The following is a 25,881-nucleotide window of genomic DNA, read 5'->3' on the forward strand; positions in this document are numbered from 1 at the left end:
CCCTTGCCATAGCTGCAGCTAGGGTTGAGGCTATGGCTCAGATTCAACCCATGGCCTGGGAACTTCCATAGGCGGTGAGACCATAAAATTAAAATAAATAATTATCTGTCATTAGCTTCCTAACTTGTATAATTAATTCTAGTTTTAAAAGGCATTATGTTCCTAAAAAGGTTTTCATTTCTGCAATCATTCTGTATGCTTTTATAATTTCATGGGAAAAATGGCTTAACAAAAAGGAATGATCACTTAGCAATAAATCATACCCAAAGCTACTGTAAAATTCAGTTTATAGTCATTTAGTATAAAAAATCACAGTCTGTTTTTTTTTCTATTCAGCAAATATGCTTCTAAAGAATACCTGACAACACTAATATCATTTGCTTGGTATTTATTTTATCTATATATTTTAAATAAGGAAGAAACCTCTTCTTTAGCCCAATGGTACTAATTGTTTTTTCCTGTTTCTCTTCTCTCAGAGTTTTTCAGAACAGAACAATCCACAGACCACACTCAAAAGACATCTGAGTTGGAGTTCCCACTGTGGCTCAGTGGGTTAAGAATCTGGCATTTTCTCTGTGGCAGCACGGGTTAAATCCCCAGCCAGTAGGTTAAGCATCTGGCATTGCTGCAGCTGAGGTATAGGTTACTGCTGTAGCTGGGAGTCAATCCCTGGCCTAGGAACTTCCATATTCAGTGTGGGTGGCCAAAAAAATAAAGACAGCCAAATTAACAGACAGTACAGCAGCCAGACAACTCTACCTCTCAAATTCTGTCTAGGAGGAGATCCTGGGATTCACTTTTTTTTTTTCCTTTTTAGGGCCACACCTGCAGCATATGGAAGTTCCTGGAACTAGGGTTCGAATCAGAGTTGCAGCTGCCAGCCACCAGTCTATGCCAGATCCCAGCCACATATGCAACCTATGCAGCAGCTTGCAGCAATGCTGGATCCTTAACCCACTGAGTGAGGCCAGGGATTGAACCCACATCCTCATGGATACTAGTCGGGTTCTTAGCCCACTGAGTCACAAGGGCAACTCCTGGGTTTCACTTTTAATCCTAGTCATCGGGGAAAAAAAGTGAGAAAGAGAAATGAGGGAGGGAGGAAAGAAGGAAAGAAAAAGAAAAAGAGGAGTTCCTGTTGTGGCTCAGTGGGTTAAGGACCCAATGTTGCCTCTGTGAGGATGTGGGTTTTATCAATGGCCTTGCTTAGTGGGTTAATGATTCAGCGTTGCTGCAAGCTGTGGCATAGGTGCAGCTCAGATCCTGTGTGGCTATGGCTGTGGCTTCAGCTACAGCTCAGATTCGACCCCTGGCCTGCTAACTTCCATATGCCACGGGTGCAGCCATAAAAAAAAAAAAACAAGAGGAAAGAAAGAAAGAAAGAAAGAAAGGAAGGAAGGAAGGAAGGAAGGAAGGAAGGAAGGAAGGAAGGAAGGAAGGAAGAAAGAAAGAAAGAAAGAAAGAAAGAAAGAAAGAAAGAGAAAGAAAATCTGCTAGTATACTCTTCCAGGCATCACATGTAGAGTATCACATATATACTCCATTCTTACTATTTAACATTTACAGAATGTCCACTGGATTCAAGAAAGTAAACAAAACTTTCGATATTACATTATTCTATTCCTCACATGCTTTCATGTTTACTTAAAATACAGAAGAGAGTGCTTGAGAGGAGGCAAGAAACGCTACCCTGGAGTGCAAGTTCAATTATATTAACCAATTAAATAATATTTCAGTAACTCAGCAACATCTCCTTGGTAGACTGAACTGAATAATGAAGTGTGAGACTGCCTTACTCAGCTTGAGTTTGGGAGAGGCCATGTCATCATCATCAGGCAGTGGACCCAGCTCTTTCCTTTTATCCTTGAGTAACTTCTCCAGGATGTGCGCATCATTGTACACCTGTATTTAAGTACAAACATAATTTGAAATTATTTTCTAAGAAGCTTTTCTATTGAAGTATACATCCACAAGGAAGTTTTAAAAACACAGATTAGGATAGCTGGGAACTAATGAAATGAACTGAGATCATTACAGAGCAACAAAATCACGTCTTTGTGGGGTGGGCTTCAGCCTCAATTGGTTTGTTGTTTAAAGCTTTCTATGTGATTCTAATGTGCACACATGTAGGCTAAAGTTTGAGAACTACCATAGTAGAATCACTGCAAGTTTTTATGCAAGTTCTGAAACATATTTACATATGCTATTTCTTCATAAATCTCTCTTTCATTGGTCCCTCAAGGTAGCAGACTTAGCTCAATGGAAATTAAAAATTAAAAATATCTAATAGTTGAAGAGTAACATCTCAAACACTGTCTTTTTTTTTTTCTTCTTCATCTTTTTGCCTTTTCCAGGGCTGCTCCTGCAGCATATGGAGGTTCCCAGGCTAGGGGTCTAATTGGAGCTGCAGCCACTGGCCTATACCACAGCCACAGCAACGCGGGATCCGAGCCATGTCTTTGACCTACACCACAGCTCACGGCAACGCCGGATCCTTAACCCACTGAGCGAGGCCAGGGATTGAACCCGCAACCTCATGGTTTCTATTCGGATTCCTTAATCACTGAGCCATGACAGGAACTCCTCAAACATTGTTAAAAGGGATTTAACATCAGTGTGAGTTCAGCGCCTAGAATCTGATCTGTGAAAAAGCAATAAACACTGACTAGGCTCTCTTTGTGAAGACTGAGCCAAGGGCCAAGGATGAGGTTACTCGCCTAATGGCTTTGACCCCAAAGCTGCCTCCCAACTCCCACAGTGGCTCTCCTCCTTGACTGCCACCAGAGCAGGGGGGCTGAGAGAATAACTGACCACTCTTCTTTGGCAACCTGTCTTAAGGATGGTTTTTTTCTATACCAGTAGTAGGCAAGTGGCCCATTAGACAATGACATGAGGACAGTGTAAACCCCTATGACAGAGAGAACCATTTCTTTGCCACAAGCACCCTCAGTGACTATTTTATTTTAAATTCAAATGGAATAGCATAAGAAAGGAAATAAATGATTTGAAAATATAATTTATTTCTGGGAGTTTAAAGTTGATAATGTAAACTCAGTAAAGATATATGCACCCCACCCATGTTAACTGCAGCATTATCTATAATAGCTAAGATATGGAAAAAACCTATGTATCCATAAATGGATGAATGGATAAAGAAAAATGTCACATACAAACAGGAGTATTATTCAGCCATAAAAAATGAAATCTCGCCATTTGCGACAACATGGATAAATCTTGACGACATTATGCTAAGTGAAAGAAACAAAGAAGAGACAAATACTGTATGATCTCACTTATATGTGGAACCTAAAAACACAACCCCCCACTAAAAAAAACCCCCGAGCTCACAGATGCAGAGAACAGATTGGTGGTTGCAGAAGGGGGGATAGGAGATGGGCAAAAAAGGGAAAGAGAGTCAAAGGGTACAAACTTTCAGTTATAAACTTTCATGGGGATGTAATGTATGGTGACTATAGTTAATAATACTACATGAATATTTGGGGAGTTCCCATCGTGGCTCAGTGGTTAACGAATCTGACTAGGAACCATGAGGTTGCAGGTTTGATCCCCGGCCTTGCTCAGTGGGTTAAGGATCCGGCATTGCCGTGAGCTGTGGTGCAGGTTGCAGACGTGGCTTGGATCCCGTGTTGCCGTGGCTGTGGCGCAGGCTGGCAGCTGCAGCTCCGATTAGACCCCCAGCCTAGAAACCTCCGGTGCAGCCCTAGAAAAGACAAAAAGAAAAAAAAAGAAAAAAAAATACTACTATATGAATATTTGAAAGTTGCTGAGAGTAGATCTTAAAGGTTCTCACCAAACACACAAACTGCACAACTACATATGGTGATGTATGTTTAGTAGACTTAAGGCAGTGATAATTTTGTAATATACACAAGTTTTAATACATTAATATTAAATCACCATTTTGAACACTTGAAATATGTCAATTACACTTCAATTAAAAAATAATAAAGTCGGAGTTCTTATTGTGGCTCAGTGGTAATGAATTGGACTAGCATCCATGAGGATGTGGGTTCGATCCCTGGCCTCGAACTGTGGTGTAAATCACAGACACGGCTTGGTTCTGGTGTTGCTGTGGCTGTGGCATAGGCTGGCAGCTGCAGCTCCAATTCGACCCCTAGCCTGTGAACTTCCATATGCTGCAGGTGTGACCTTAACAAAAAAAAAGTCAGAGTTCCCATTGCGGTTCAAGTTAAAAACCCAATATTGTGTCAATGAGAATGTGGGTTTGATCCCTGGCCTTGCTCAGTGGGTTAAGGATTCGCCGTTGCAGTGAGCTGTGGTGTAGGTCACAGCAGTGGTTCGGATCTGGTATTACTATGGCTGTGGGAAAGTCTGGTGGCTGCAGCTCCAATTAAACCCCTAGCCTGGGAACTTTCACATCCCTCAGGAACAGCCCTAAAAAGACCAAAAAAAAAAAAGGAAAGGAAAGAATGTAATGTAGAAAAAAATATGAAAGAAGGAAAAATGTATCTTAGCTATGCTGATAAAGAACTGAAGGAGTTCCCGTTGCGGCTCAGCTGTTAGTGAACCCTACTAGCATCCACAAGGACACAGGTTCGATCTCTGGCCTTGCTCAGTGGGTTAAGGATCTGGTATTGCTGTGAGCTGTGGTGTAGGTCGCAGATGCAGCTTGGATGCCGAGTTGCTGCGGCTGTGGTGTAGACTTATGGTTACAGTTCCAATTGGACCCCTAGCCTGGGAACCTCCATATGCTGCAAATGCAGCCCTAAAAAGACCAAAAAAAAAAAAAAGAACTGAAACTCAAGATGCTTCATTAACAAAATCAATTTTCCAGAGGAGCATTACTGGGAATATCCTGATATTTATATAGTTACACAATTTTATAGACTATCCTTAGAGAAGCATGGTGACTGACAACAGTAATGATGATGATGAAAGATTTTAACGTCCTTGGCTTTCTCTTCAGTGTTATTTGAAAACCAGGCACTGTGCTACACGCTCTTTAAATGTTATCTCATTTAAATCCTACAACAACCCTGATGCAAGTACTATTATTACCCCAATTTAGAGATGAAGAAAATGAGGCTCAGAAAAGATAAGTTACTTACACAGGGACTGGTAGAGCAGGATTCAAATCAAGGATGTCAGATTAGTTGGCACTCCAAATCCATGGATGCGGAAACCATGGTTTCAGGGGGTTGACTATACTATGCCATTATATATAAGGGCCTTGCGCATTTGTGGATTTGGGGCATCTTGGAACCAATCCCCCCAACACCATGGACAAGTGGACAGAGTATAAACTTTTAACCTTACAATGTTCTGCTTCCCATTTTATTTTTATTTAAATTTTTTAGTCTTTTTCCTTTTTTAGGGCTGCACCCATGGCATATGGAGGTTCCTAGGCTAGGGGTCCCATCGGAGTTGCAGCTGGCGGCCTACACCAGAGCCACAGCAATGTGGGATCTGAGCCGTGTTTGTGACCTACACCACAGCTCACGGCAACCCTAGATCCTTAACTCACTGAGCAAGGCTAAGGATCGAACTGTGTCCTTGTGGATGCTAATTGGGTTCGCTAACTGTTGAGTCACGACGGAACTCCTGCTTCCCAATTTAAACAACTAAGAAAAGACAAAAATATTAAGCTAATCACTGAGAAGAGTAACCTAAGTTAGGCCTCTAGACCTAGTCTCTCAGCACATTATTCCACGAATGCCCCAAAGAAAATGTGCCTACTCTAGGACTCCCACACATCCTCACCTGGGAGCCTTCCTCATTGTAGTGCCTGGCATTCCGGAACATCAGCTTCATGTCTTCTATCATTCCCTCTTCCCCTGCATACTTGTCATTGCGGATGTTATGCTCAATTATTTTCAAGTCCATAGGCTCCAAAATGATTTTATAGTAATCAGGATAGTCTTTTTTGGATGGTTTAACCATAAATAGATCACAAAGTCTTCTGCCTGAACCTGGCTCACGAGCTTCAAGAACAACATTGAATAAGATTTTCATTCGCTGCTTTCTTATGTTCTTTTTACTGTTGAGGGGGAGAGGTAGAAAAAGGGAAAAATGAGAACAGGTTCAATTTTCTTGATACAAGGATGAACATGAAATGAAGGGTCAGGTGTTTCATAACGGTTATAATTTATTGATTATGTATGCCACAAACACAGTGAACATGCTAGAAGCTATAAGCAAATATTAGGAAACTTTCTAAAATAGTTAAAACATAATGACTCTGGCAGGAGCAGCAAATAACACCAGACAAACCTGTTCAGAACATTTATGAAACGCAATGCTTGAAAAAAGATCTTGTCTGACTCCAAAAAATACGAAATTCTATTATCAACTGAAATATATTTTTTAAGAATAGAACACAAGAGTAATAAAACTGCTGATTTCCTAATAGTCCTCTCTTAGACAAACACAAAGAAAAGTGTTCCATCTCTTAAGATGACCATTTCTGTATATCCTGGTTACCAGAAAACAAAAGGAGGCTGTCTGCCAGATGAGTGTCTCTATAGCGGGTACAAGTCTCTCTTGGATTTATCCTGTCATGGTCAGTCCCTGCTCCCTCCCTCCACCAGCATTATACCATAATGTCAACCTAGTTTAAAGAACAAATGGTCTGTGGTTCTTATGAAGTCTTGAGTAAATTTTCATCCTTGAGTATGAATCGCTGTCTTGTTCATCAAAATGCCCCAGTGATATATGATGCTAGGAAATAAATGTAAGTGCTACAGAACAAAGCAAAAGGCCATACAGATTACAGCCTGAGTTACAAAGGGGCTCAAGAGAACATATGGGCTAGCCTCCTAATTATTGGGGAAACTAGCTTAGAGAAGCTAAACGACTTGCCCAAGGTGAGCTGTCCAATGAATTGTTAGAAAACATGATCTTCCAATGATTTCTGGACCAATGTTGGTATGTTTTCAGTACACAGACAAAGAAATTCTAGCCAGACTCAACCAGCAGTCTCTGAGGTAGGTAATAAAAAAATGACTTGTGGAGTTCCCACTGTGGCACACTAGGTTAAGAATCTGATTGCAATGGCTTGGGTCACTGCAGAGGCATGGGTTTGATCCCTGGCCTGATGCAGTGGGTTAAAGGATCCAGTATTGCTGCAGCTGTGGGGTAGGTCACGGCTGGGGCTCAGATTTAGTCCCTAGCCCAGGAACTTCCATATGCCATGGGTGTGCCCATAAAAAAATAACAAATAAAAATAACTTAATTTTTTAATGACTTGTGACTTAATTGCTATTCAACAAATTAAGATCCTATAATGTAGTACTCTGAAGAAAATATTTTTTATTTATCTGTTTCCTATCTTTTTCTTTTTTTGGGAGGCTGCACCCTTGGCATGTGGAAGTTCCTGGGCCAGGCATCAAACCCATGCCAACAACAGTGACCCAAGCTGCTGCAATGACAAAGCTGGATCCTAACCCACTGTGCAACAAGGGAACTCCTATTTCCTATCTTATAAATGGAAGAAAGTTCATTCCTGAAGCAAACTTAGTCTCCTAGTCCAGTCCTCTGTCCACTCCCCACTGCTGGGTCACAAAGAATCCAAAGGCCAGACAGTTTCTCCACAAGGTTAAAAATGTGTTTTTTAAAAAGAAACAAAACACAAATAAAGAATAATTAATGGATGAAAAAATAGATATATATACTACGTCGACATTTACAAGTGTCTCAAAAATGCGTATCTTCCTAATGTCATGGAGCTGAAGGCAACCTGAAAGTGATCCAATTAGGAGACAAAAAGGACTGGGATCCTCCTTGTCACCTGTGTCTTCACTTGAGACTGCTCTTTTTCCTGGTGACTCTGGAAACGGTGCCATTTCTTCTTCTCAGTACTTTTGTGTCTATATTAAGTGACTGTCAGATGAGGGCAACCTAGAAGTTTCATCTAGTGGAAACTATTTTTCCAAAGAGGCATCCTCAGGTGATGACTTTAGAGAAAGAGCTCTCTCAGTCCAGGACTTGAGCAAGTGAATTACAGAGGAGGAATGTAGGATGAAGCTCCAACATTACAGAGTGCCACATCTTGGCAGAGATTTGAATACAGACGACTTTAGCCTTCAAGACACCCCTAAAGAAAAATTTCAGAACCTGAATTTGCTATTACAAGATTTGACAACTGCTCTAATAACAAATTTACTGTTTTAGGACTTTAAGAAAGTGATGTGTAACTAGTTTCCAGCCTCAAAGGCAAGAAAAACTATTTTTATTAGGGTCACTTATGGTGAACTATTAGGGTGATCATCTCTGAACAAATCTAGTTTGACTATTTTGTTTATATTTTTCCAGGTTATTATATTGCTTCTGAGACTGAGAACCAGTGGCCCATTACTTTTAATCTGACTGCCAGAAAACACTCAGAGCTAAACTTCATATTCTTTCCTAACTGTATTTACTTGGGTGGCTGGTATATTTGCTTTATCTTTTTCCAATATGACGGTGAACCTTATTATATCCACAATTTTGAAAGTAACTTCAAATACTTTTTGAAATGAGATTAACTCTACATTACAAAAAGATAGCTATCACACTTCCCTATTTGATACTTCCTGGTTACTATTTTCAATGTCATTTTGATTTTTAGACTCTTCTTAAAATCCCTCCATTCATCCTACCTCTCTTCCTCTCTCAGATCATTAACTATAAAGATTTGTTCACTCATGTTGCAACAGAATAAAGGGTGGGGGAAAAAATGTAATTGTAATGTATACATGTAAGGATAACTTGATCCCCTTGCTGTACAGTGGGAAAATAAAAATAAAAAAAAAAAAAGATTTGTTCACTCTTCTTACTTTGGGAAAGGTACATAAAATTCAATCTCAGACTTGTAACTGGCATACTCATTCTTTTTTTAATCAGCACCTGTGAACATACCTAGGTGAAATACATTTTAAGGGGGTTCAAAACCAGGGTTGTTTATCACTGTGCACTTAAGGGTACCATAATTAAGGGGATGTCAATTCAGATCATAAACTGCTTTTTTAGGGCCGTACCTGCAGCACATGGAAGTTCCCAGGTTAGGGGTCAAATCAGAGTCATAGCTGCTGGCCTACACCACAGCTGCAGCAATAGGAGATCTGAGCTGCATCTGCAATCTACACCAAGCTCAAGGCAATGTCGGATCCTTAACCCTTTGAGCGAGGCCAGGGATCGAACCCGCATCCTTATGGATCTCAGTCAGGTTCATTAGCCACTGAGCCACGATGGGAACTCCAAAATATACAATTTTAGAAATGTACAGGAGATGGGCATAAATGGCCCTGTGCTAAAAAATCAGTGTATTATAACAACTGTACAATAAATAAAAGTCCAGTGTCTTGAGAAATTGGTGGTACTTCTAATTTGCACAAAGGTTATGAGCCAGTAGAGGCTTTGCTGTGAATCCTTGATTTTTCAGGACCACCAGCTTACTACCCTCCTGACCCTCCAACCCAGCCTAAAACACTGGGATCAAGGTCACTTTCTGCTTCTCTTAGTTTATTAGTCCTAGGGGTTCTCCATAGCCCTTCTAGATCTGACCTTTTTTCCAGTGTTAATCCTAACTTTCACAGTTTGTGACAGACCACTTTCTCAAATGTCCTTTTCTTTATTCTTCTTATGACTATTATTTATTATGTACCTATATTTAGATATACTCACAAGATTCCTATTTATAGTTACAGTTAACACTTCTACCACATGCCAGGGACTATGCTAAGCACTATCTTTTAATCCTCAAACTCTATGAACCAGGTGCAATTATTATCCCAACTCTGCATATGTAAAAATAGAGGCTTTAAGACTCAAATGAGTATCTAAAGCCATAAAATGAGTAATCAGACCTGAGCTTTGAATCAGCTAATAATTACCAAGATGCTTTTATCATGCAAGTGAATGATAAAAAGTAAGCTCTTGCCAAGAGCCTCTCTAACCAAAGTCAACCCTGCTCACAGGCCTCAAGGTCTCCCAGCATTTAACTCCCTGACCCTAGATCTTTGGCGGTGCCTGCTCTGAAGCTAAGTAAACCCAAAGGTTCTTTCTTTTACAAGACTTTCGACATTTCATCTTCAAGTCTTCAAGGAATAAAACTTTTTTATTCACCTTTTTAATAAGTTCCCCAGACTAGTAATATCTGTCTAAAAACAAAATGAAATCTACCAAGTCTTGATGTCAAAGGGAAATACTTCCAGAAAAAAAATCAGAGCTATATTTAATGAGTACTCACTGCATCCAGGCCCAGTTCCATGGGCTTTAAACATTAAGCAATCAGCTCCTCACAGCAATCCTATGTAGGTATTGTCACTGACTCCTTTTTCAGATGAGAAAGTTGAGATGAAGCTCAGATAAAAGAGCTGATAAAAACAACAGGGATTTGAACTGGGGAGTCAGGCTCTAGAGCTTGGGGGTTATAACGCTACTCCACGATGCCTCACATTTCTCTTTCTTTTACTGACACCTAGAACCAGTGTCATATACTACGAATGATATCAAAGAAATATATCTATTGTCTCTCTCTCTCTTTTTTCTTTTGGGTTTTTTAGGGCCGCACCCATGGTGCATGTTAGTTCCCAGGCTAGGGTTTAATTGGAGCTGTAGTCACTGGCCCACACCACAGCCACAGCAATGCCAGGTCTGAGCTACGTCTGTGACCTACATCACAGCTCATGGCAATACCAGATCCTTAACCCACTGAGTGAGCCAGGGATGGAACCTGTATCTTCATGGATACTAGCCAGATTCATTTCCCCTGAGCCACGACAGGAACCCTCTACAGTCTTTCTCTTAAATTTACTATCTAAGAAAATTGTTCTTAAGGAAATTGCTAGGAAAAAGATAATAATACAGTAATTTTGTAGAGTGGACTACATATGGCAGTGACATACAAATAACTTTAGAATATCTAACTTTCAAAGAAAAGCATGTCCTAAAGCTATTTGGGCAATCACACATTTCCAAACCATTGTAAAATCATGTACTTTACATAATTATTTTACTATGGTGCTCTTACTTAATTTCATTTGTTTTCAATCTGCCTCTTTCCCTGGCCAATAAATTCCTGGAAGGTAGAGGTGATGACTAAATGTTCTCCTCTATGACCTGTTCTGCAAACAACTGACTCTCTGTGAATGCCAGACAGCAAAGGTGAAAAATAAAAAGCACCACACAATGATTACTACTAGGACTATAACATGGCAACTTATGGGCTGTTTTTAAAATCATAAGTAACATGCAAAAGAATGGATGCTTTTAAAGAAAACAGATAAGAGACTGAAGAAATGCATTCATGCTCAAGAAGCACTAACCCAATACACAGGTGCCAACATAGACAGACTGACATCACTTGGACTGTCAACAGTGATTTTGATCCCTCCACCATCCCCCAATCTGTAAAAGACATCCATGAAAGGCAACCAGTACCAGCCAGCCTCTGATACCAGCAATGCCACCATATTCTCAGCCATTTCTACAGTGGCTGCCAGAAGCACAATGACTGGTGAGGGAGCTAACTGTCCCTTGCAAAGCTGGCAACAAATTAAGGCTCCTCAACGTACCTAGGCTAATTGAGTTTATTTTCCAACTATACTTCTAAACTATATTGCCTTCTTTATTCATAAAATAAACAGGCATCCAAATAAAAACCATTATTTCACATGCTTAAGGCCACACTTTTCACCTAATCAGTACTGACCATGCCACAGAAGTAACACTTAAAAAAAAATATGTTTATGCATAAAAAAGGACTGCACACCTGGATAGCCTCCTGAGACCCAACATCTCACTGTCAAGAGTGTTCCTGGGAAAGCAGAAACAAACATTACATGTGAAGAGAAACAAAACAAGCAACATTGGAGGGTCATGTATAAACCAAATATGGTTGAGAAAAAAGAGGATTATTCAATCCAAAGAATAAAAGGTATTAAGAATATTTGGAACATTTCAACATAGAAGACAGCAGGTGGATTTCTGGGTGGAGGAGTTGGGGAAAAGAATGCATTCCCAGAATGAAGAGAACATATCCACAGTAATTTTTCTTACAATCTTTGATATAAAAAAAAAATAAAGCAAAGACAGAATCATACACAATATTTAGGAGTCAAGTCAAGTGGTACTTATAAAACTTGGCCCTGACTTCTCCGGATAAGCTTCACTTAACGCACTAGGGCTGTCATGTCTGCCTGAATTCTGGAGAAGTCTATTTCTTATTACCAAAACCTCTTAACATAATTACCTTCTAAAAGGCTCATTATGTTATTTCATTCATCATAGTCCAAAGTATAGGACTTGCTTCTCTCAACCTCTCAACGTGTGCTCATGCTTATATTTCAACCCAGATATGTTCTTTTATTGCTTTAGCTATGATTTCTACTTGTTCTTATTTGTATATTTTTCACTTCATTATATAAAACACTTAGGAATTTCCTAATTCCTAAGAAACCTGTTTACAAAAAGACTTTTGTCTAAAGTGGGATATTATTATTTCAAGAATGTAATACTTAGTTTTCTTTTAATGGAATGTTTTAGAAAATAACTTTCATTTAATCTACTTGTGTTGTCCCACAAAGTATAAGCCACAGAGATTTTTAAGGTATCTGGCCTCGGCTAGTGCTTCCTTGGAAATGTTTTCTTAAAACTCGGCTAGTTTAAGATCTCTCTTTTCATTCAGTGTTGGCACTAACTGTACCAGCACTTTTGCCTCCATTACCTTCTTTTGCCTGAGAAGTTTTTATCTTTGATTGGTGACTGATCTGGAAAACCAGGTGATGCTGAAGTAGTTATATAATTACACTCAAAGATGTTCTTGATTTGATGTCTCTGATCTGGTTTCACATTTTTCCTCCGTTGCCCCTGGTATAACAAGGAATTAAGAACTTGGAAGGATGAAATTCATAGACTAGTAATGGAGGAGACTCACATCTCAGGGCACACTAACAATTTTGTTACCTTGGCATAGCATAGCAAAGTTATTTTCAAAGCTAAAAAAATTTCCCAAATTCTATTTACAGGGAAAGACAAAAAAAGCTCTCTTCTAAACCACTTTTTAAAATCTTCTGATCTTAGTGGATCTACCAATGCATGAAGAAAACTGTGTTAACAGTTACTAACGACTTTTTCATTCAGCTTTGACTCTGTCATGCCCTATTAGTGATTAGCCTACTCCTTGTATAAGGTATCCTCCCTGGATTCACTGCTGTTTCAAAGATGGTGAGACAGTTAAGGCTGAGGAAGAATTCAGTGTTCCACAAAGATCAAGCCAGAGAAACTCCGTGTGGGAGGTGTAGACAAAAGAGATGGGTCTTGCATGATTCTTTTTAGGTCCCCTTCCATAAAACCCATGAGAAAAAGGGAGGGTTAGGGAAGTTGAGAGAAAGGTTAGAAAGAAAAGAAAGCCAAATAACTACCTTAACCTGTCATGAATTACAAGAAGTTATGACTTGGCATTTTACAACCTGACATCCTTAAAATGGCAAATAAAGAGAAGATTAATAAGGAAAACACAGGGCTAAGAATAACGGCTTACTTCACTACAGTGGTAGCACTGATTTTTTGTGTGTGTGCGTGTAATTAATTCACCACAGAGAAATTACCTAAATTAGATTTAAGGGGCACTCTTAAAATGCCACAATAAAACAAAATAACCTGGACAACAAAAAGAAAAATATATTTTGTCAAGCTACATAAGTGGTTGTAATTTTTTTTTTTTTTTTTTGCTTTTTAGGGCTGTACCCGTGGCACATGGAGGTTCCCAGGCTAGGGGTCTAACTGGAGCTACAGCTGCTGGCCAGATCCAAGCCATGTCTTCGACCTACACAACAGCTCACGGCAACGACGGATCCTTAACCCACTGAGCGAGGCCAGGGATCAAATCCGAAACCTCATGGTTCCTAGTCGGATTCGTTTCTGCTGCACCTCGATGGGAATGCCAATGGTTGTAATTTTTATCTACATTATCTAAAACCAATATGGTACTTGTACCAAAAAAGCACTAATCATACAGTTTGTAAATGAATTTTTATTTATTTTTTATTATTTTTTTTGTAAATGATTTTTAAATCCTATAAAATATTTAAAGCTTGTAAGATAATTCATACTTGAGAGCTTAAGGAAACATTTTTCTGCACTTAAACCTAAAACAAAACAAAAAGAAACTGAGACGATGTCTCCAGCTATAAGAAGAGTGTATACCTTTTTCTTTTGGCACTACCAGTATCAGAGGTGGCTGAAGAAATCATGCTATCTCCATCCTCGATATCATCTCTCCTGGCAAGCTCCTTCTTCTTTGCCTAAAACAGAAGATTTGGGGAGTTAAGCCCATTCTGTTGAACACTTCTAGAAAATATGAATGATAAAGAGCTAGACACATCAGATTCAGGCAGAAAGATACAACCACAGGTAGGATACATGAAATCAAGAGGAGTCATTAAATATTTTCACCAACTGAATTTAGGAGTTCCCCTTTTGGTTCAAAGGTAATGAACCTGACTAGTATCTATGGGTTTGATTCCTGGCCCTGATCATTGGGTTAAGGATCCAGCGTTGCTGTGAACTGTGGTGTAGGCAGCAGACATGGCTCGGATCTGGCATTGCTATGGCTGTGGTGCAGGCCGACAGGTGCAACTCCAACTGGACCCCTACCTGGAGAACTTCGATATGCTGTGGGTAGGGCCCTAAAAAGACAAAAATAAAAACCAACAACAAACCCCCTGCAATTTAACAAAAGCTTTCATGATAGAAAAGTAGCTTCAAAAAAAATGGATCCAGAGAGTTAAGGAATCAAATCTAACTAAACTAAATTTATTTTATTTTATTGTCTTTTTTGCTATTTCTTTGGGCTGCTCCCGCGGCATATGGAGGTTCCCAGGCTAGGGGTCTATTGGAGCTGTAGCCCAGGGCCTACGCCAGAGCCACAGCAACGCGGGATCCGAGCCACATCTGCAAGCTACACCACAGCTCACGGCAACTCCGGATCGTTAACCCACTGAGCAAGGGCAGAGATCGAACCCGCAACCTCATGGTTCTTGGTCGGATTCGTTAACCACTGCACCACGATGGGAACTCCTAACTAAACTAAATTTAAAACTACAAAGGGCATCAACTTGCTAAAAGCACTGAGGTGAGCTGTAGGAGCACCCTGCTCTGGTAGCCAGAGTTAAGTAAAGTGAAGTCAAAGACAACCTTTAGTACCCTTGATTTAAGCAACAGTATGACTAAGAGAAGAGTTTAATGTGAGAAGTGAAATAAGATCTACTTTCCAATACATGCATTTTTTTTTTGCCTTTTTGTCTTTTTAGGGCATCCCGCAGCACATGGAGGTTCCCAGGCTAGGGGTCAAATCCGAGCTGTGGCCACCGGTCTATGTCACAGCCACAGCAATGCAGGATCTGAGCCTTGTCTTTGACCTACACCACAGTTCACAGTAATGTGGGATCCTGAACCCACTGAGTGAGGCCAGGGATCGAACCCGCGTCCTCATGGATGCTAGTCGGGTTCATTAACCACTGAGCCAAGACAGGAACTCCAACACATGCATTTTTAAAGACCTTCTGCCAAAGAGAGCTGAAAGTCCAACCATAGCAGACTTAAGAAATAAACTCAGGGTACTGAAAAGGAAATACCTGAGATCCTTATCTCTGATCATAATGCTGACTATACAAAATGAAGATTCTACAGGTGATCTAAAATGGCTTTTGTTGCTTCACAGCGCTGAGATTCTCTTTCCAGAAAGTTCTACCAAAAACTGACAAGTAGATACAATTTGTATATCAAATTTATGCCTTTTTTCTCAAAACACCTAGATGACCCTATGACCTTAGATACCCTCCAAGGTGTGCTCTTAGAAAGGACTCAAGGAGTTCCCGTCGTGGCGCAGTGGTTAACGAATCCGACTAGGAACCATGAGGTTGCGGGTTCGGTCCCTGCCCTTGCTCAGTGGGTTAATGATCTGGCGTTGCCGTGAGCTGTGGTGTAGGTTGCAGACGCGGCTCGGATCCTGTGTTGCTGTGGCTCTGGCGTAGGCCGGTGGCTACAGCTCCAATTCGACCCCTAGCCTGGGAACCTCCATATGCCACGGGAGCGGCCCAAGAAATAGCAAAAAGACAAAAAAAAAAAAAAGGACTCAATAAAATCATTGACATTGTACAATGATTAATTAGCCTTAAGATTTCCCTTCTCCTAGGACCAATCCTACCGTAACAAGTCTAGAACCAATGAAACAAAATCTAAATGACAGAATATCATCTGTGATTGGACAGAAACTTCCTGATAACCCAAAAATTACTCCCCAGTGATAAATTCCTGTTTCCTCTACTCATAAATCTAAACCAGTCTAAACTATTATTTCTAATCTACATAGTCTTGAAAACTGTAAAAAAAATATTCACCAGTGTTTGTGGTTGAAATGAATGATGTGATACTGCAGGAGGGAAATCACACATCTCAAAATTACACATTCAAAATGTATAAAATTATTTCAATACATACAACAATTTAGCAAAACCAAGAAATCATACCTGCATGACTTGTTGCAGCTTTAGAACTCGTTTGTAGATGGCTGAATTGGGAACATTATAGCGTTTGGCATTTTCAAACATTAAATTCAGATCACCCTCCAAATGATCTAATGTTTCATATTCTTGGTTCTTTAGTTTCGTTCTGTGAAAGAAACATGAATGGCTAAAATTTTACATTATGAAAATTAGGAAAAACCTTTCCTAAAAGCCCAGTACAAAATTCCTGACAAGCACTACAAGGTATCTTGTATCACAAAGTACTAGTAATAATGATTAGAGGTCTGAAAGTGACAATTTCAAAAAATGAAGAGGCAAATGCACCATTCTATTTAGGCAATATGACGATTTAACTGAAAATCCAAGAATAAAACACTACAAGAAGTAGTAAAAATACTGCTGCATAGCACCAGGAACTATATCTAGACATTTGTGATGGAACATGATGGAGGATAATGTGAGAAAAAAAAGTGCGTGTATATATAAACATATAAGTATGTATGTATGCATATATGACTGGGTCACTTTGCTGTACAGTAGAATTTGACAGAACACCATAAATCAATTATTATTATTATTTTTTTTTGTCTTTTGTCTTTTTTTAGGGCCGCACCCGCAGCTTAAGGAGGTTCCCAGGTCAGGGGTAGCTGCCGGCCTATACCACAGCCTCAGCACACGGGATCTGAGCCCTGTCTGCCACCTACACCATAGCTCACAACAATGCTGGATCCTTAACCCACTAAGTGGTGCCAGGGATGGAACCCTCATCCTAATGAATACTAGCTGGGTTTGTTAACCACTGAGCCACAATGGGAACTCCTGCACATCAACTATTATTAAAAAAACTTCTAAAAAGATTACTAAGAATACCCAGTAAGATGGTCAATTAAAAAGCAAATATATTAGCAAAAATCCTAATGGAAAAACTCCTGTTAGTGGCTAATATAAAAACCCTAGGAAGAGATAAAAATCAGGGAGGTTTTAAACTACCTTAATGAAGAATGATGGTGATATACAAATTTCACAAAAAAAGAGGCCATTCTACCTGAGGAGGGTTAAAAAAAGATAAAGTACTGGGCAAATTCCATGAAACAGCATTTAAAATAATATGCATTTACCTCCAGGGGAGTTACACATGGACAATGAAGAGCAGTCTTGGAATTTCTGTTGTGGCGCAGCAGAAACAAATCCGACTAGGAACCATGAGGTTTTGGGTTTGATCCCCAGCTTGCTCAATGGGTTAAGGGTCCGGCGTTGCCGTGAGCTGTGTAGGCTGCAGATGAGGCTCAGATCTGGCGTTGTTGTGGCTGTAGCGTAAGCCAGCAACTGTAGATCCGATTCGACCCCTAGCCTGGGAACCTTCATATGCCGAGAGATCGGCTATAAAAAAAGGCAAAAAAAAGTCTTAAGATGGTAAATGAGAGGCAGATATGTCAGAGTCCATTCACTATTTATTACTCCTCCAATACAAACATCTGTAATTAATTATGACGGTCTGATATCGAGGTTTTTACTTACTTTAAGTCTTAAGAATTCTTTCATTTTTTAATATTTTTCTTTTTTTTTCTCTCTTATAGCCTTGTTAAAGCAAGGCTTCAAAAAATTTAGGCCAAACTTCTGCTTGCTCCTTCACATGAGATTCATACAATGTGAAGATAAACATGAGTGAGAATGTTGTCTTCGGAATTCGTTAAAAAAAAAAAAAAAAGAGTTCCCGTCGTGATGCAGCAGAAACAAATCCGACTAGGAACCATGAGGTTTCGGGTTTGATCCCTGGCCTCGCTCAGTGGGTTAAGGATCCAGCATTGCTGTGAGCTGTGGTGTAGGTTGTAGATGAGGCTTGGATCTGGTGTTGCTGTGGCTCTGGTGTAGGCCAGCAGCTGTAGCTCCGATTAGACTCCCAGCCTGGGAACCTCCATATGCCGCGAATGTGGCCCTAAAAAAAGACAAAAAGACAATAAATAAATAAATACATAAATAAATAAAAAAGGAGTTCCCATTGTGGCTCAGTGGTAACAAAACCAACTAGCATCCATGAGGATGTGGGTTCAATCCCTGGCCTCACTCAGTGGGTTAAGGATCTGGTGTTGCTGTGAGCTGCAGTGTGGGTTGCAGACACGGCTCTGATCTGGCATTGCTGTGGCTGTGGTGTAGGTCAGCACTGCAGCTCCGATTCGACCCCTAGCCTGGCAGCATCCATATTAGAGGTCTGGAAGCGATAATTTCAAAAAATGAAGAGGCAAACGCACCATTCTATTTAGCAATATGACAATTTAATTAAAATCCAAAAGAGTAAAACACTAGTAGAAGTAATAAGAATCCTGCTATATAGCACAAGGAACTTTATCTAGTCACTTGTATGAAACATGACGGAGGATAACGTTCTTCTGCTTTTTAGGGTGTGGCCTTAAAAAGCAAAAGCAAAAGCAAAAAAAAAAAAAAAGAAAAGGAATTCTGATAGCTCTCTCAGAAACTAAGGTTACTACTAATAGCAACTCTCGGAAAGTCCCTATACATGCTTTGTACAAAGTGAAGAGTCATGGTTTGCCCTAACTTTATGGATTTAGGACTTTTTTCTTTTTAGGGCTACACCTGCAGCATACGGAAATTCCCAAGCTAGGGGTCAAATTGGAGCTGTGGGATCTGAACCTTGTCTCTGAACTACACCACAGCTCCTGGCATCATGGGATCCCTAACCCACCAAGTGAGGCCAGGGATCAAACCCACGTCTTCATGGATACTGGTTGGATTCATTTCCTTTGTGCCACACAAGGAACTCCCAGAAGATATTTTAAATCTTCTTTTTCCTTCTTTTTATGGTCGCACCTGCAGCATATGGAAGTTTCTGGGCTAGGGATCAAATTGGAGCTGCAGCTGTGGCCTACACCTCAGCCACGGCAACACCAAATTTGAGCCACATCTGTGACCTATGCCACAGCCTACAGCAATGCTGGATCCTTAACCCACTGAGCCAGGCCAGGGATCAAATCTTCATCCTCCCAGAGACAATTTTGGGTCCTTAACCTGCTGAGCCACAAGAGGAACTCCCACACTTTTAAATCTTGATTAAAGCATCTGCATGTTACTCTGATCAAAGTTGCAAAATGACATTAGAAACCACAATATGATTACAGCTTCACAGAATGAATGTAGAGATTTTAGACTTCTTAGAATGATATCATTATGTATGTCAAGTTTTACTTAAAATTTACTAAAATCACATGTAGATTCCATGCAGAGCTTATAAGAGATACGAATGTTAGAGAATATCTCTGGGATGAAGCAAAAAATAACAACGAAGTACAAACTCAGTTCTCACTACCAGCTTACAAAACTAGAGCACAGAGTTTAAATAAACTACTGCCTCAGACTTATTCCTGATAATTGCAAGGATCATGTGCTGGGTATCCTCAACATGTACAAAGAACAGAGAACCCAAACTTGTTATGGTTTAAAATTTTTTATTTTTATCAGGCTGATGGTATTCAAGGACTGAGTGGGGGGAAGGGCAGAACAAGAAATAAAAGATGGGGACAACACGCCATTGGGACAGCATTGTTTTATATTTCCCTGTTGCTCTGATGCAGAGCACAATGGGAGGTAGTCCAGCTCTTATCAGGCATCACTGGCTCAATATATGTCCTTGGAAAGGAGGCAGTTATAGATGTTCTAAAAGTTGACCCTTTAAGACCTTAGTTTGCTATGAGTTGGACCTTAGCCTATTCCTCACACTCCCCTGTGTGCCCTGTCAAGAGTAAATTTTATTTTCATTTTAGTTTTGCCATGCCTATGGTATGCAAAAGTTCCCAGGTGAGGGAGTGAACCTGTACCACAGCAGCAACCCAAGCCACAACAGTGAGAACACCAGATCCTTAACTGCAGCATCACCAGGGAACTTCAAGAGTAAAATTTTAAAGTGAGGATAGGAGTAGCATTAATGACTTAACAAAGCATGGCTTATGAGAGAAAATTCTAACTTGGAAAAAGCTCTCAGGCAGGTGATCAGACTGGCTGAGAATTTGACTTCTTTTGGACTAATCTAATTAATTAGACTGAATTTTTCAAAACAAAAGACCGAGGGAGAAAAGAAACTAAGGACAAAAATCACTCAATTAAAAAGTTCCCTGGAGTTCCCGTCATTGCTCAGTGGTTAATGAATCCGACTAGGAACCATGAGGTTATGGGTTCAATCCCTGGCCTTGCTCAGTGGGTTAAGGATCTGGCATTGCCGTGAGCTGTGGTGAAGGTCGAAGACTCAGCTCGGATCCCATGTTGCTGTGGCTCTGGTGTAGGCCAGCGGCTACAGCTCCGATTAGCCTGGGATCCTCCATATGCCTCGGGGGCAGCCCTAGAATAAAAGACAAAAAAAAAAAAAAAAAGTTCCCTGGTGGCCCAGCATGTTAAAGATCCAGCGCTATCACTGCTGTGGCTTGGTTTGCTGCTGTGGTGTGGGTTTGACTTGCCATGGGTATGGCCCCTCCTGCCCCCCAAAAGGAACCTCTTAACATCTATAAGAGTGTTACCATCTTGGAGCGCCCATTGTGACTCAGCAGGTTAAGAACCTGAAACAGTGTCCATGAGGATGTAGGTTTGATCCCTGGCCTTACTCAGTGGGTTACAGATCCAGTGTTGCCAAAAGCTGTAGCACAGGTTGCCGATGTGGCTCAGGTCTGCCACTGCTGTGACTGCAGTGTAGGTCAGCAGCTGAAGCTCCTATCTGACCCCTAGCCCGAGAACTTCTATATGCCATAGGTGCAGCCCTAAGAAAATAAATAAATAAATAATAGGAAAGAAAGAAAAAACACCAGCTCATTCTGACCTTGCCCATTTAATGTATTTTTACTTGCTTCTTGCCTCTATTTGGGTATACTACAAACCTAACCCACAGTGTAAGAACTATAAAACAACATATTTTATAGTATTATTTATTTCTTACTATTGTTAATGATATTGCAGTGGTTCAAGTATTTTGTTTGGCTAAATCCCCAATGATCATTTTAAAGTTTTCCAAACAGAAAAGGGATACCAAAATGAACTATCTTTCAGGTAATATTTCAGCTGAAGAGTTCTCCAAGAGTTGACTATGCTTATTCTGAGGTTCAATTACAGATACAAAATTTTAATACAGATAAACTATGGTAATTCAAAATCAATATAAGATATAGGCAGAAAGATTTGTATTTGTACAGTTATAAGAAAATGAATTAGGAGTTCCCGTCGTGGCTCAGTGGTTAACGAATTCGACTAGGAACCATGAGGTTGCAGGTTTGATCCCTGGCCTCACTCAGCGGTTAAGGATCCGGCGTTGCAGTGAGCTGTGGTGTAGGTCACAGACAAGGCTTGGATCCCACATTGCTGTGGCTGTGGTGTAGGCCGGTGGCTGCAGCTCCAATCAGACCCTTAGCCTGGGAACCTCCATAAGCTGCAGGGGCGGCCCTAGAAAAGACAAAAAAAAAAAAAAGAAAATGAGTTAAATTCTGAGCTGCATGAATTTTGATAATCCATAATCTAACAAATGGCTATCTGGAACACTTTTTATTTGCCTACTGACTCTACTGTGGTTCAAAGAATGTAATTTGTAGTTAAACTTTACTTCTCACTTTTATGTGGCAGTGATATTTACGCACACTCTAGACATGTGAAAAACACTTTCACCTTTAATATCCTCATCCATTTTAGGAAGACATATGTGCAGGCTGAATTAAAAGAAAATAGATTTATACTAAGTACTGTAGTAGATGACATCTTACCTGATCTGTTGCAGTGATATGGGCATTTTGATTTGCTGATAATAATCTGGGTATTTTTTCTTTGAAGGCAAATGGAAAAAAGGTTCTGCTATCAGCTGCCCTTGGTTATTCCGACAGCTCCTAACTGTTTCATAAAGCTGATAAAAAGGATTTGAAACATCCATAAATGAAGTAATGCTCTCTGCTTCTGATTCTCCTTCTTCATAACGGGCAGCTACAAAGACATAAAATATATAAGGGGAAGAAAAAAACATTCTTTAAAGTTTTTAACAATTTTCCAGATTATGCTATGTAAGTTTTCTTGTTTCTTTTTATTTTTTGTCTTTTTAGGGCTGCACCCAAGGCATTTGGAAATTCCCAGGCTAGGAGCTGAATTGGAGCCGTAGCTGTGGAATTTGAGGTGCATCTGCAACCTACACCACAGTTCATGACACTGCCAGATCCTTTAACCCATTGAGGGAGGCCAGGGATCAAACCCATGTCCTCATGGATAATAGTTAGGTTCGCTACCACTGAGCCACAAGAGGAACTCCCCATGCTACCTATGTTTGAGAACATTTATTTTTTTAGGATTAAGGTGTTTTATTCTTTTCCCCATTTTAAAATTAAAATGTGTTTGATTTACAATGTTGTGCCAATTTCTGCTGTATAGCAAAGTGACCCAGTCATACGTACATATACATTCCCTTTCTTATATTATCTTTCATCACAGTCTATGCCAAGAGACTGTATATAGTTCCCTGTGTTATACATTAGGACCTCTTCGCTTATCCATTCTAAATGTAACAGTTTGCATCTACTACATCAAACTCCCAGCCCATCCCACTCCCTCTCGCCTTCTCAACAAGCACAAGTCTATTCTCTATGTGTCTCTTGCTTCTGTTTTATAGATTGGTTCATTTATGTCGTTATCTTAGATTCAACATATAACTGATATCAGTATTTGTCTTTCCCTTTCTGACTTACTTCACTTAGTATAAGAATCTCTAGTTGCATCCATGTTGCTGTAAATGGCATTATTTCATTATTTTTTATGGCCAAGTAGTTTTCCAGTGTGTATATGTACCACATCTTCTTAATCCATTCATCTGTTGATGGACATTTAGATTGTTTCCATGTCTTGGCTAATGTGAATAGTGCTGCTATGAACATACAGGTGCATGTATCTTTTTAAATTGTAGTTTTGTCTGGATATATGCCCCGGAGTGGGACTGCTGGATCATATGGTAGTTCTATATTCAGTTTTCTGAGGAATCTCCATACTGGAGAATGTATTTTAAAAGAATAATTTCTAGCCTTCATTAAAGATAATTTCAGTAATGCTTAGTATAACTGTGTACTACTTAGAGAAATGTTACATAGGAATAGAAGGTTACATAGTAAATGTTACACTGTCTTTAATAGGTTGCAAAACAGTTTCTCTGCCATCTGTAGAGACTTCTTGATATTTGTGCTTGGTCAAGAAAAGGAGCAAATAGCCATTTATAGATCTTAGAATTAAAGTGACAGCATATAATTTAGGACAGTATAAATGTAGACGGGGCTGATACTGTACTCCAGAAACAAATTTGCAGCAAGACCAAAGTAAATGCAATTTTCCTTAACCAGAAGGATCTACTGAGACAGCACTTAACTAGTCACAACACAATGCCTACCAGCTAAAGTAGCATCCTCTTCACTTTCTGAGCCATACTGAAGTGCCATGGTAATTGCTGATAAACGACCCCCTTGGACTGCTCTTTTATTACTACAAAGAAAAACAAGCAATTAGAAGGCAAGGAAAGATTTTACAATAATTTGGTTATGTTATAGGAAATAGGAACAGTTAACAAGGCATTCACAACAAAGAAAAGGTTCTATTCCACTGCCTCCTCAATTTATCTTTGTAATTTTACTTTTCATGTTCCCCATGATCAATCTTAACCAAGACGAAATTTCTTTCTCTGAGAAAAGAAGGAGGAGGGATAGAAAGTGTAGAGCAGGTTAACATGCAATTTTTTTTTTACTTAAATGCAGCACTACCCTTATTTTATGAAAAATAAAGATTCATAATTACTGGTGAATTCTAAAGATGCTCATATTTTACAGTGAAAACAAATTCTACTATGAACACAAAATCTTTTATTTCATCACACATTTTACTGTTAACATTAAATACTACCTGCTTGAGCATTTTTCTCAGAGATGAGGTCACGCCTACTATACCTTTAAAATAAGCATCTGGGAGTTCCCGTCGTGGCGCAGTGGTTAACGAATCCGACTAGGAACCATGAGGTTGCGGGTTCGATCCCTGCCCTTGCTCAGTGGGTTAATAATCCGGCGTTGCTGTGAGCTGTGGTGTAGGTCGCAGACGCGGCTCGGATCCTGCGTTGCTGTGGCTCTGGCGTAGGCCGGCGGCTACAGCTCCGATTAGACCCCTAGCCTGGGAACCTCCATATGCTGCGGGAGCGGCCCAAGAAATGGCAAAAAGACAAAAAAAAAAAAAAAAGCATCTGACAAAAATTTCTCATAATAATCCAACTACATGGAGTTCCTGTCGTGGCTCAGCAGAAACACGTCCAACTGGTATCCATGAGGATTTGGGCTCAATCCCTGGCCTTATTCAGTGGCTAAGGTCCTGGTGTTGCCATGAGTTATGGTGTAGGTCGCAGGTGTAGGCCTGAGGCTGTAGGTCCAATCTGACTCCTAGCCTGGGAACCTCCATATGCCATGGATGTGGCCCTAAAAAGCAAAAAAGAAATAAATATTCATAATCCAATTACATCCAAAAATACTACTTCAAGACAACCATTAAGAAAACACTAGCATGGGAGTTTCCTGATAGTTTAGTGGTTAGGACTCGAGAAACTTTCACTGCTGTTCGATCCCTGGTCTGAGAACTGAGATTTCTCATCAAGCCACCACATGGTACGGCCAAAAAGTAAGCAAAGATAAAAAAAAGAAAAAAAAAAGAAAACAAAACAATAGTATCCTTATTTTCATAAACGTGTCAGTTCTCAAACTGAATACACTCTCTCTCACCGGTAATACTTGCTAGTGGGATTTCTCTCTTCACCAAGGCTGCCTTTACTGTGCGAAGGACTTGTTAGCCTGGCTGCAACCAAATTTGATGAAGTCCTATCCAGAGAGAAGGTTAAAAAACTCAGAAAACTGACAGGTGAAATCAGAATGTTAAGTAAACAAAAAGGAAATAACCATTTTCTTCTCTTCTAAATAGAAACACTTAAATATTTACTTTTGACCCTCTACTGTGTAGCAGGCTTTGCTCCAAAATCTGCGATGCTGGAAAAGAGTACATTAGGAATGATCCCAGACAATTTATGGTCACTGCAGCTACCAGAGAATGTGGTAACATATCAAATGTCAGGGTCAGAAGAGAGCTCTAAAAAGAGCCACTCAAGGAATTCCGGTTGTGGCTCTGTGGTAATGAACTCGACTAGTATCCATGAGGACACCTGTTTGATCCCTGGCCTTGCTCAGTGAGTTAAAGGATCCAGTGTTGCCATGAGCTGTGGTGTAGGTCACAGACTTGGCCTGGATCTTGCATTGCTGTGGCTATGGCATAGGCCAGCAGCTACAGTTGCGATGTGACCCCTGGCCTGGAAAAAAAAAAAAAAAAAAGTAGCCAATCTTTCCATTTCAGG

At 40.0% G+C, this 25,881-nt stretch overlaps 1 protein-coding gene across 17 annotated transcripts in view; it reads right to left on the minus strand.

The window, feature by feature from the left end:
• The window catches only part of PBRM1 (polybromo 1), a 128,872-nt gene that overhangs the window by 63,685 nt on the left and 39,306 nt on the right, over positions 1-25,881 (minus strand). For 7 of the 17 annotated variants that reach the window (XM_047776354.1, XM_047776372.1, XM_047776362.1 and 4 more), the window contains exons 10-17: positions 25,259-25,354; positions 23,893-23,984; positions 22,238-22,451; positions 16,491-16,632; positions 14,167-14,264; positions 11,732-11,776; positions 5,743-6,019; positions 1,797-1,902 (exon numbers count right to left, since the gene is read on the minus strand). In XM_047776354.1, coding sequence (XP_047632310.1) covers positions 1,797-1,902; positions 5,743-6,019; positions 11,732-11,776; positions 14,167-14,264; positions 16,491-16,632; positions 22,238-22,451; positions 23,893-23,984; positions 25,259-25,354 — 1,070 coding nt within the window. Of the gene's footprint in view, positions 1-1,796; positions 1,903-5,742; positions 6,020-11,731; positions 11,777-12,560; positions 12,829-14,166; positions 14,265-16,490; positions 16,633-22,237; positions 22,452-23,892; positions 23,985-25,258; positions 25,355-25,881 lie in introns of those variants that run through there. The other 10 variants (XM_047776419.1, XM_047776347.1, XM_047776453.1 and 7 more) reach the window with 4 other exon arrangements.

The sequence above is a fragment of the Phacochoerus africanus genome, chromosome 1 (assembly GCF_016906955.1).
Source record: "Phacochoerus africanus isolate WHEZ1 chromosome 1, ROS_Pafr_v1, whole genome shotgun sequence".
NCBI lineage: Eukaryota > Metazoa > Chordata > Mammalia > Artiodactyla > Suidae > Phacochoerus > Phacochoerus africanus.